The sequence below is a fragment of the Thermobia domestica genome, chromosome 3 (genome assembly GCF_964235325.1).
Source record: "Thermobia domestica chromosome 3, izTheDome1.hap1.1, whole genome shotgun sequence".
NCBI classification, from domain to species: Eukaryota; Metazoa; Arthropoda; class Insecta; order Zygentoma; family Lepismatidae; genus Thermobia; species Thermobia domestica.
In genome coordinates, this window is record NC_137456.1 from 61640700 (window position 1) to 61653878 (window position 13179).

Genomic DNA, 13179 nt, shown 5'->3' on the forward strand with positions numbered 1-13179 from the left:
CACGGAATAGTCGTACACGTTTTCAAAGGAAACTAATCAACGATGAAAGGAAGAGAAAAGAAACAAAACGAAGTCTAAGATTGGAAAAACAAAGATCTTTCTGAACGAGCTGGAAGCTAAGATAATTTAAAAAAAAAATGGAAGCTATACGCAATATGATGAGGAAATAAAACGTTTGAAGTGAAGTGGGTTACTTATTATTATTATTATTATTATTATTATTATTATTATTATTATTATTATTATTGTCTAAAGATATGATCGTTTTCGTCAACGAGTGTTGTGTACATACATACATCATTTTGGTGTCTTACTGTGACTTTTTCCATTCATATGTGACGAAACTTTAATGTGACTAACGTTACAGATTCATGTTTCAGGGAAGATGTTTAATTTCTTGCTTTGTGCAGGAATTATTATTAGGTAAGTGTTCTGTAATTTTAGGATAAAATACGTTGTATTTGTTTCTATGTTATTCATGTTGCAATATTTACAATCTGCGACGTTAGACATAATTATTTTTGTTTGAGAATAATATTGTTTGAGAATATTATTATTATTATTATTATTAACATTCCACCTACGTTCGTGCACCAATGCTAAGGGAGACATATGATGATGGTGGTGATAATGAATGAAATGGTGGAATGAAAATGTGGGAGAAGAGCAAAAATCCGAGAAAATCCTCGCACTCTTGTGTTTGTTTACCACAAAGCCCACGTGGTGCGATATGGGATCGAACCAGGGACCCCATGCTTGTATTTTAATATTTTCTGTGTAAATAATAATAACAACAAAAGACGTGTTGTTCAGCTGAACAGAAGTACAGCTATCAGGATATGATGATATTATTCTAGTCGTGCGATTTCAGTTGTATCAAACCACCTCAAAACATCTGCACACGAGACTTCTAATTTACACTGAGACAGCCCTTATTATATTTCTCCTTCTACGCAGCTCTATATTTTGGGTCGCCATCTGGAGAGTAGCTCCAGAAACATTAGCACATCAGATAACGCTTTCCAGATCCGGAGTAAAAAACATTCTACCCAAGGAATCGAGCATATGTATCAACTTAGCTTATTAAGATATATAGCAGAAATGACCAAGGAAATTTCAGATTCAAAATTATTATTACAAACTCAATAAGTTGGAACAGAGCAAGATTTGAAATACAATATTTTAGTTTCAAAACTGTTTCTATATTCTGTTATCTGTGCATCATTAAATAGGGCCTATTTGCCTTCTTTCTTCTTCAGTTTTTTTTTTTTTTTTTTTTTTTTTTAAATGAATCCAATGATTGGAGTTTCCAGTGATGAATAAATACATTGTCTGTAGGTTTAGTTTGTAACGGAAACTAGGTGTAAATTAAGTTCTATACTTAGGTTTAGTTCCTGGTAGGTTCCTATTATTTGCAAGCCGTTGAGTTGTTTGATGTTATTCCAGAAGGTTGTTTATGTTGTTTAGCATGCTTGGTTTTAGGTTAACACTAGGGACTCTTGCTTAACTATATAACTTTAAATAGCACTTGGTTCATAGAAGTTAGCTATGTCTGTTTCATTTTCATCATATTTCAGTATATACTTTCTTATATTTACTTGTTTATTTCACTATATTTATTATAAACTTTTATATTAACTTTCATCGTAGAACATTTCATTCGTTGCAATATTTTAATATCATTATATTTATTTTCATTTTATTCGTCGTAAATACGTATTTAACAGACATGCACCAATTGTGAACCCAATAGATCAAATACGTATGTAATACTGCATCAACCTATTGCAAGCAGAAGTATGTAAGTACGTCTCCTTCCGACGTAATCCCCAATCGACATGCAACCTTCGAAATAGTATGTACGTAGTACGAAAACCACTCTTTTGCAAACATTACATTAACGACTTCCTTCTTCCATTGGAACTGATACCATTTGAATAGCCAATGCACAAATAACATAGTATAAGTTAACAGGGAATTTTGACGAGGCTATATCGGAAGATACATTACTTATGAGAACCCGGAGTGGGTTCGAAAAATTCAGTTCATAATTAGATACACAACTTCAAAGCCACGCATACTAAAATATTTCTTAAAAGATACAATTTTAAAATCTTCATTTACATTTTTCACTCCATAGTTGAAATCTGTATTTTTTTATATATATATTTCTTCTTCTTCTTCAGGCAACAGTAGCTTTCCTGGCGCAGAATTTAAAGTCTTTACTTGCCACCAAATTAACAAATCATTTAATAATTATGGATGGATCTAAAATATAATTATAAAGTAATAAATGAATAAGTATTTGGAAATTAAGAACGTACAGAAATTATGTATTTGTAATGCCATCACGCAAGATGATGGGGCATTACAACACATCTGCACACTAGTCTTCTGCTGAGTCTGAACAGTAAGGAGCTTGAATCACCAGTGTGTTGGATCACATGACCCATGTCAACAGGGACGCTATCTTGGCAGATTCTGAGTTCCAAAGGGTATTTTCAACGAACAGCACCATACGTCTTTTCCTCTGCATACTCATGATTCACAATGCAGGACACTCGAACTCAGTCAACGTTATTTTGATTTTGCCACGCACCTAGCGAGCTTACATGCTTCCACTGAGTCAGTTGCACCTTCTTTACTGGGCTGTACACACACATCCACGTTAGGTACTTTGTGAGGATGGTCTGAAGAAAATGGGAATCCTTGTTCGCAAGATCCAACATGTACGAACTTCACAGAATTTTTGGTCGATTCGCTTCATCATTTTCAGCATTAACATTGTGAACGTATACATAATACATTCATTTCCTTGGATCTTGAAGAATGAGTGCCATAGGAAAAATGCATCTGTACTGATATTCAAGAGTTACCTCTATAAAAATATAGTGTTAATCTGTTCAGTTACAACGTGGCGAAGAAACACACGGGAACACAGCAAATGTTCGAAGTACTTCCACCCACAGCTTCATCCATACATCGAGTGATACAGGCTGGAACAGCGATGTCCATCCATCCTCCAAGTGCTTAAGCGCAACTTCCCAAATTTACCATACCTTCTCTCCAGAAAGAAAAGTAGTAGAGATACTGGAGTAAAAATTGAGACAAAACTAAGATAATTTGCTTTGCAGACAAAATTTTATTCAAAGTAAGCGTTTCTAGAACCACATTATGGTACAGTTAAAAGTTCGATTGTCCAATTTTCGATTAAAAATTACGTCCCCCCAAAAATCTCATAGACGCAATCCTGGGAAATCTTTGACACGCAAAGCTAAAGGTTTGTCCATAGTTCTACTAGTATGTGTAAGGATGCGTCAAATAACAACTATCTTGAGGTACCAGGCGTCAATCTTTCTGTATCACCAGTTACTGTTGTTGGGCAACCTCTTTATCAGCAATTCGAATACTTTCGCGTGAATATTTCCTGTATTTCTGAATAATTGTGGCTCTCTATGTAGAGGCCAAGAACCATATCGAAAACATCTTGCTAAATATTGTCATGGTTTACATGACTGATTGAACCTTACTGACACATACTCCTATAGTTTAGTAGGATATTAAAGCTGTGTCTAGTGAGTTCATTGAGCTCTTCCCGTTCTGGTTGTTTATGGATCATTGGTGAGTTGTCGATAAATCGTTTTTTATTTATTTATTTATTTATTTAAATAGTTGGAAGTCATACAGTGCAAGATTTTTAGTGTTGAACAGATTCCAAAGAGAGGAATGAAGTTTCACCTGGTTTTAAGTTATCCAGAGGCAGCCACAGAGAAGAGTGACACAGAAACACAATCTACCTTATAATGAAGAAGAAGAAAAAGACCAAATTGGCGATGTAGTAAAGAAACAGCGTGTGGCAGCTTCGTCTGAAGCTTTCGAAATGACTGAAAATTTAACAAGAGAGTCTATTGAATGACAACCAAATGTTACTAAACGTATTTCACACAATATATGAAATTGAAGATTTTATTGACCGTATAAAAACAATCAAACCAAACAAAGATTACGAACTTTTTTTAAGTGAAAACAGATAATTATTATCCGTGTATGGGGTTTTGTGTGTGTATTCAGTATGTGCGGTACTGCACTTTAGTGATTTTCATGACATTTATGTGCGACTAAATGTCTTTTGTTTGCGGTATTGGATCACATAAAATACCTAGGTAATATTCCCCTTTAAAGTAGTCTTCTTATTATTTTCTTCTTCTTCTTCTTCTTCTTCTTATTATTATTATTATTATTATTATATTATTATTATTATTATTATTATTATTATTATTATTATTATTATTATTATTATTATTATTATTATTATTATTATTATTATTATTATTATTATTATTATAATTTCTCTCTATGGCCTAGGGAACCCGGAGGTTCAATGCCGTATTCACAGAAGCTCTCCACTGACTTCTATCCTTAGCTAATTGGATCCAGTTTCTACTTTGTATTTCTCTTTCTGCGAGATCCATCTTAATATTGTCCTCCCATCTGCGCCTAGGTCTTCCTAATGGTCGTTCTCGGATTGGTCTTCCAGTCAAGACTGAAAGCGTTTCTACTTTCTTCCATTCTAGCTACATGACCTGCCCACCTAAGCCTCCTAAACTTCATGACCCTAACAATGTTTGGTAAACCGTATAAATTATTATTTCATGTAGGTAGAGGAGCTTTGCTAGCCTGATTTTAGACTTTGTACAGTTTTTGAATAATTTGAATTTGGGATAGTCCGAACGTTTTTCATGTCCCATTGGACTTCGAATTAAACAGACTCCGGGGTATTTAAATTATATATTTAATATAATAATAAAACAACATCGTCTAACATCAAGTCTCACAACATTATAGTGTTCCATTACGAAAATCATGTTTACACATCTAGTTAAAAATAATACCTGATTTTCACATTTTTATCACCAGCATCTTAGGAACTTCGTTTTTTTTTTTCCTTTCCTAGTTCGAACAGTGAGTGAATTCCAGGTAAACTAGTCATTATTTTACAGTACAGATTTTTTTAAAAGGTATCCTTACCTGTCCCAGTCATATTTGAGATAATCCCAGGTGAAAGTTTCGCTATATAATCTCATGGACGTGGTAATTGAATTTGTTACCCAATATATCATTATGTTGTCAAGTATCGCATCTAGGTTGTACTTCTGTAGCAAACCACCATCAGATAAATTTCTGAATTGTAAGTTTGTCCATGTCGAAAATTTTTCTATTATATATGCTGCAAGACCAGCTGGTGAATCCGATAAGGAAACTCCTGCATGATTAAAAGATTCAAATGGTAAGATTTTACAATTTTCTATGAGAGTAAATATATTAATAAAAAACAAGACTTTTTTTTTTTTGCCGATATGAACGATTTGGCGTATAGGCATGTTTCTAAGATTAACATATAAAAGTATATTTTAAGAAAATTATAGTATGTATGGGATGTTCGAAATCAAAACCTATATGAATACTCAAATCTATGTAAAAACTAACATGGATACACAAATGCGTCATTTCAGTGCTATAAATTGAGAATGAAATATCGGATGAAGGTCAGGTAAAAATAGTTGTGATTATTTTTAATCGTGGGTTTCATCAATGTACTAGTGGCTGTGAAATGTGGACCAGTTTACACTTTCTGGTTTATCGGTTTTTTTGGTGAAATATTTCTTTTCTTTTAAGGCTAGCCCTTGCACAGCTCTTGCTCCATAAGCTCAGTCACGAATATACACACCTTCAGCACATGTGCATACTTGATGTTAAACAACAATATTACTATTGCGCTTGTAATTTAATGTGTAAGAGAATATATGTTTTAAGATGTATTTTGAAGAACTGAATGCCATTCGAAAGATTAAGGGGGGAGGACAATTTCTTTCCCTTTTCCCCCACTCTATGGGTGGCCATGAACCCAACATTAATCCTACTTCTTGTTCTCTAGTTATAGCCCTTCTTCTTCTTCTTCTTCTTACTACTACTACTACTACTACTACTACTACTACTACTACTACTACTACTACTCTTTATCAATGATCTACCAGGAAAATTCAAGTACTCAAAAATACTATTATACGCAGATGACATAAAGCTCTTTAGAATAGTTAATAATGAGTATGATTGACTCTGAAAAAACAAAATATATGACATTTACTAATAAAACTCAATATTTTGTCAACAAATATAAAATTAATGGAGTAAGAACAAACAAAATAGAACAAATTAAGGATCTTGGTATTATTTATGACAGACAATTGAAATTTGGTAATCACATAATTGATTCAGTCAATCAACGAGAAAAACAATAGGTTTTATCTATACTCCTGATCTTTTAAATGGTAGATCTTATGTGTACTATATAAGACACTTGTTAGATCCAAACTTGAATTTGGTTCAGTCGTGTGGAACAATTTGTCTAATATACTTGTTAACAAACTCGAAGCAGTACAGAAATATTTTATACTACGTACCATGTTATAAAATGAAAAAAGGACTACTATTCACACGAATATGAATATTGATTAACTTTGTGGGGACTTCAATCTCTAGCAGAAACAAGAAATTTTGTGGATAAATATTTTATTCAAATGGTATTGGATAATAAATATAGTAGCGAGTACTGCTTGGAAAATATAGGAATAAGAGTGCCGAGTTACAGTGTAAGAAGTCAGTCGACATTGATAACACTAAATTCAAAACGAGAAATATTGAGAAAAGTGACAATGTCTTATAACAATTTAAAATGAACGTATGTTGGGAGAAACAATAGAGCAATTTTTACAAAATTGAACTATTTTAACTTTATGACAAGGGGTTTGATTTTATTGTTGTTATATATTTTCAGAAAGAACCAGTCTTTTATGTGAAAATGTAGCATTAATAACGAGGATCTTTTGCATACCGGATATGTAATAACGATAGTTAAATGGAGCTTTAATTTCCATAGTTCTGTAAATAGTGTTTTATGCTATTGACTGTTTCTATTTTAATCTTGTTTTATAATCATCTTGAAACTTGTAATTTGAATATAGTAATCTTCTGACAAGGGCCTTAACCTGCTCTAATATTTATTCTATCCTACAAATTTTCTGGTCTGTTTTAAATGATTGTATAATGGTTTTAACATAGTGCTGTATTTTTGCCAATGAGCTGTCCACAGCACTGAAAATAAATTTATTATTATTATTATTATTTGATAATTATGTTTCATCTTTGTGCAGATTCTGCTTTATTTTAAATGTGTCTTTACATAAATAGTAAAACGTAAGCATTATTCTAAATATCTTATTTTCTGCCTATTTATTTATATCTTATATATACCAGTTTCCTTAATACCAATAAACTGAAATCAAATGCTGCATATCAAAATCAGTAATTATTTTATTTATTTATTTAATTTTTTGTGACAGTAAAGTAAGATTGCAAAATAATCTAAAGTTATATAAGTACACACTGCAATAATAATTAAGCAATGCCTAAGAATGAAACTAGTCATAAGTGTCACTCTCAGTCTTTTATCTGCATTACCATTGAGAGATTAGTTAATTGCTAGTTTTACGTAGTCAGAGGTTTCTTGTGACAGACACGATCTTTTAGAATTCAAAATCCAATTGAGCATAGAAATGCTTTTCTCAGTTGAATAATGAATTGAAGGGTAAGGGGAAAAAACAAGGAATGTCCATGTATGTGCTTTTTCGGGTGCTTAGCCCTATCTGTTGTGTGACTCTTGGTACTATTTGACTGTATATGCCATGCATACGTAGATGTAAAATTGTCTATGTAAAAAGGGGCAAAAGATGTAACTATTCCTATTCTTCTTACGCGGTTTTCAACATTAAATCGCAGTTTTCTCGAAAATGCAGTTTTGTGACATTCCTTCTTTCTTTCCCTTACCCTTTAATTGTTCTGATTCAAAGTGGGCGATACTTTACATTTAGTAATGTGATTTTAATTACTGTCCTGTTCTTTACAGGACTGCATTATTATATTTTTAAATTCATTAAACAGGCACTTTTATTCTTTTTTTCTAAAATCATGCTTTATTGTGCTTTTAACATTAATATTTTCCATTGTTTAAGCTTTGCTTTGCTTTTACAATAGTGCACGTCAATTTGATTTAAACTACTCACTATGCAAAACGACATATTTATTGTAAAAATTATTAACGTGTAATAGTTTCGCCAACTATTCACTTTGGCTTCATCAGACACTATCCTGGCTACTGATGAAGCCAGAGTGGATAGTTGGCGAAACTGTTACACGTTGTAAAAATTATTAATGTGTAACAGTTTCGCCAACTATCCACTTTGGCTTCATCAGACACTATCCTGGCTCCTGATGAAGCCAGAGTGGATAGTTGGCGAAACTGTTACACGTTGTAAAAATTATTAATGTGTAACAGTTTCGCCAACTATCCACTTTGGCTTCATCAGACACTATCCTGGCTCCTGATGAAGCCAGAGTGGATAGTTGGCGAAACTGTTACACGTAAATAAATTTTTTACAATAAACGTATTGTTTTGCTTAGTGAATAGTTTAAATCAAATTCTAGCATTAGTTTTTATCTGACCAAACTTACGTCCGTGGTGGCAACCGTATGCCTATAAAGTGTTGTTATGCTTTATATGCTTTTGCTTTGCTCTATTTATGATGTAATATATGTAAATTTCCAAGGTTATAGAAAGTATTTCCCCAGAACGTTGTATGTTTCTAACGTTCTCTGCACTGTGTTACAGCTTCTCGTGGTAAATTTTACCCCCTTGTATATATATATATATATATATATATATATATATATATATATATATATATATATATATATATTCTTCTTTACGACTCACTCGCAAACTGAAGGCGTCAAACAGAAACGCTTAGGTTTTAGTATTCGTGGGCGAATACTCGTCGGAAATATGGAGAAGAAAGAGAGAGAGAAGGAATGCTAGGGAGAGAGACATAAAACTATTGTCCGACATTTTAAATGTTTAAACAGAAGAATATGTTAGTGCAGTATATGAAGCTCAAATTTTAATGAAGAAAGGAATAAATTAGTAACAAGCGGAAAATTAGTACAGATGTTGAGAATGATGTTCTAAACAACATACTAAAAGTCCCCTGAAATCCCACCTGACCTTCGACCGCCATATTAGAAAATGGCCGCTGAAAGTGTCAAATGAGCAATACTCAGATAAAATAGCAATATCTTCGTTATGGTTCAACATAAGGAGATACATTTATAGAACACAGATAACACAATATTTTTAATAGAGAAACAGTTTTTCATAAAACGCATACTTTTGAAATATTTAGCTCTAAATTCTAAAATTCTGAAAACTACCATCAAACTTACATAAAAATTTATTGATCTTAGGTAGTATAAGTATTAGTACATTGAAATTTGATATAGATGTTGAAATTTGAAGTACATATATATCCATCCTCCTCCCGTCCTAAAAAGTTCGAAACAGCCATCAGCAGGGAAAATAATGGTCACCATCTTTTGGGACAGTAAAAGTATGGTGCTGCTTGATTTTTTGGAATGTGGAGCCACTGTCGACTCCAAGTGCTACGTGCAGACACTAACGAAATTGCATGCACGTCTGCGTAGAGTTCGTCCTCACAAAAGTGCCATCCTTCAATAGGAAATGCAAGACTGGACAGAAGCAGGGAGACCACAGCTGTGTTGCAGAAGCCTCAGTGTTTTGCCGCACTCACCTTACAGCCCTGACTTGGGTCCCTGTGACTTCCGGCAGTTTCCAAAGCTTAAGGAACACCTGAAAGAGTAGCGTTTCGCATCCAACATGGGGGTCATTAACTCAGTACGTTCTTGGTGTTGTCAGCAACCGACATCATGCAACAACTAATGCACCGTTGGCGCAAGTCGACGTCGATGGAGACTATATTGAAAAGTAAAAAACTCTTCGGAAAGCAGAAAGTTCAGTCTTTCCTTGAGGGTAAAATTATTTACATATAACAATTAAGAAAATAAATAGAGAGTTGGAGTTCTCTTAGAGAAGATACGTTTTACTCCAAGAAACTGAATAGTTATTGACAGAGACCCAAAGCCTAGTATTTGTGTATTTTGTTGGTGTATGCTTCTAGCATAAGTAAATGAACTATAGATTTCATATGAAGCGGTGTAAATCATGTGTACCAATATAAAAATTATTTGAGAAAACTTATGGCAACTCCGATCTCATGTATACTTTTTTAATACGATTTCTAAAAGAAGCATAGTATTTCCATACGTTCTTGCTCCACTTCAAACGTAAGTGAGAATTATGTTGGCGAAGTTAGAATTCTAAGTTCGCATTGACCTTGAAAGTCAGGGAAATACTTCAAAATATACTGAAAATTAGGGAAATATGCTATATTTCACAGGTGCTGGGGATTTTTTTTTTTTTTTTTTTAGCTGTCCACAGAACAACAGCCGAAAGAATCAAGACATATTGAAGATGATGATGATAAGAAAAAGGTTGGAAAAAGAAAATAATCTTTAAAAATAAAGAAGCTTGAGGAGACCCGAATTTTTTTAAAATTTCAAGCTTTGAAAGCAAAAGAACAAATTAAATATAAAATTTAAATTCTACTGAAGAACGTTCTACATTATTCAAGGAGAGAGGTCAAATTATGATATGTGTTTACTTGTTTATGAATGTATTCGGAATGCAAAGATAATGAAAGATATCGTTAGTGTATATATTTTTTTTTGTAACAGTTAGAAATTAAGCTCATACTGTACTTAAAAGATAAGGGAGACGTTGGGCATCTATGGAGTGCAACTAAAAAAACTATAAACAATAATGCTTGCAGTGTCGCGAGCAGGGCCGTGCCGTCGGGGGGGGGGGGGGGGCGAGCGGAGCGACCGCCTCGGGCGCCGCAGTAAGGGGGCGAAAAATTCGGGAGAAAAAAGGAAAAAAGATAGTCAAAATTGCTTGGAATATATGGGGGCGCCGTCGTATATTCTCGCCCCGGGCGATGATTTTCCACGGCACGGCCCTGGTCGCGGGCAGGGAAAAGTTACTTTTTTAGTTATAGAAAGTCAGGAAAATCCATACCACAAGATCTTGGATCTTGTTCGATAAAAGTCGAGACTGCAGTGTTTTGTTTTATTTTATTTTTGGATCAAAAGATCCAATATATTTCAATCAAAAAGTTTCTTGTAGGCGTTATATCTGGAGCACTACATATAGTCTAGCCGAACCCAAACTAATATCACTTAATTCAGTATGATGTGCTTATTCCGTAGAAAATATGAAAACTCGATTTAGGGGTAGTTCAAAAAATTTGTGACCCTTGATCCAAAAACGCCGGGTTCGATTCCCGGCGGGACCTCATGTGGTTCGGATTCAACATTAATCAGTAGGTTCACGTCTCATATAGCCTCGCTGCTGAAAGAGACGCTACACTAAAATCAACTCAACTCAACTCAATTAATTATTAACCAAGATCGTAATCTCTCGATCCATTTTAGTTTTCCTAAAATTTATGTTTAAGTATAAATGTAAGAAAGCATGTGCTAATAATGAACTTACGACTTTTTCGTATTAAGGAAATCTGATTGACAATATTCTTCGTAGTTTCAATTGATCGTAATGAAATATTATTCTACTTGTCAACTATCTATATAACGTATTGATTTGAGTATAGTTTGGTAGTTTCAATAGGAAAATGCTATCGTAAAAAAAAAAAAAATAATAGTATTATAATCGCAGTCTAACTCTTTACACTTAAAAAAAATTTAAAAAAAAAAACATTATTTACCAGTAGGTACAGTACGCGTATGTTTGTTCGAAGCGTATTAAGTAGGCGAGAGTTAACGAAAACCTCCATCTACTAATTATTGTGGATGACTACTTGGGGATTTATTCAAATTATCATTTTGATGGTTGAAGAAGATAATGATCATGGAGTGTGGAAGAGATAACCAATAGAAGAACGCGCAATGAAGACAGGGAGTTATATCTTAGAAAGAGCTTGAAATTGGTAAGTTTTCCATTATGTACTATTTTCAAAGTTTGTGTAATATTTTGCGCTGGGTAGTTTTATTTCTCCATTAAAATAATCTGAATTAGTTGATATTGTATTAAATTGGACGCCATGCTACATTCAGGGCTCTGGTTTGATTCCTGGTGGGGGAGCATTATAGTTGAAGTGCATTACAATGGTTCGGATTCCACTTTAATTGTAGGCTCATGCCTCTAACCTCGCTGCTGAAAGGTACTCTAAACTTCAACAAAGAAATAAACAATATATTCACGAGGGCACCTATCCAAGTGTAACTCTGACTTCGAGTCGAGACTATGGCCGTTGGATACCTTGTCCCAAAAGAATATAACACGAAAAGGGATATATCCTCGATCGCAACCATTGCGGAGATATAAGCGTGATAAGTTAGAAATTGAGCTCCATACTATACATTACAGAGTCAGATTCCGGCTCAGATTTTTCGGAAACGGTCGGGTAAGGAAACTCAGCGAGTACGTATCAAATTTGTGTGGACAGCCCAGCACGTTTTGAATGAAAAATTTGTGTCCCCGGGGCACTCGCAAGGTCCCAGGCGGGGTCCAACTCAAAATTTGCAAATGGAACCTGGGGTCAAGTAGCATACTATATGAAAACTATTGTTAAATAAAAGAAGATACAACAAATCTCAAGTCTCTACGATAACCCTGTGCAAACGGGCAACTGGTCAAAATGTCAATACAACCTACATCAGAAAATCTATAGCCACGCTTCTAAATCCGTTAAGTTGCGACAATAACAAAACAGAAAAACACGTTTAAAAGTGCAAGGTATTGAAGTAAAGCAAATTGCTGCAGTCTCTCACAGAGTCGCACAACGGACCTTATCCAAGTATAAGTGTGACTTCGAATGACCAATAGACCATAGAACAACCATGACCAGTGGATTTCGTGTCCTAGAAGAGAAAGGATACATTGTCAATCACAACCGTCGTGGAAGGTGAAAAGGTCAAAAGGCAACGGTATATGCTTCGCGCATCGGGACCCCAGATTCACAGATTGCACCATGAAATTTCTATCGGAGGATTTGCTGAACGAGAAACATGATGGTATAGACGAAGATGAGTGACCTTGAAACTCTGAGGCAACTTGGAGAGTAATGGGGTTGGAGAAAACAGGAATAATGGTGCAGAAATAAAATACATCGGAGAAAGCTTTTGAGAGAGAG

The 13179-nt window shown here is 34.2% G+C and overlaps 1 protein-coding gene across 4 annotated transcripts in view; it reads right to left on the reverse strand.

Moving 5' to 3' along the window:
* Positions 1-13179, reverse strand: part of LOC145680435 (juvenile hormone epoxide hydrolase 1-like) — a 130440-nt gene that overhangs the window by 6518 nt on the left and 110743 nt on the right. For all 4 annotated transcript variants that reach the window (XM_081750962.1, XM_081750960.1, XM_081750961.1 and 1 more), the window contains one exon: positions 5029-5263. In XM_081750962.1, the coding sequence (XP_081607088.1) occupies positions 5029-5263 (235 nt within the window). The remainder of the gene's footprint in view (positions 1-5028; positions 5264-13179) is intronic.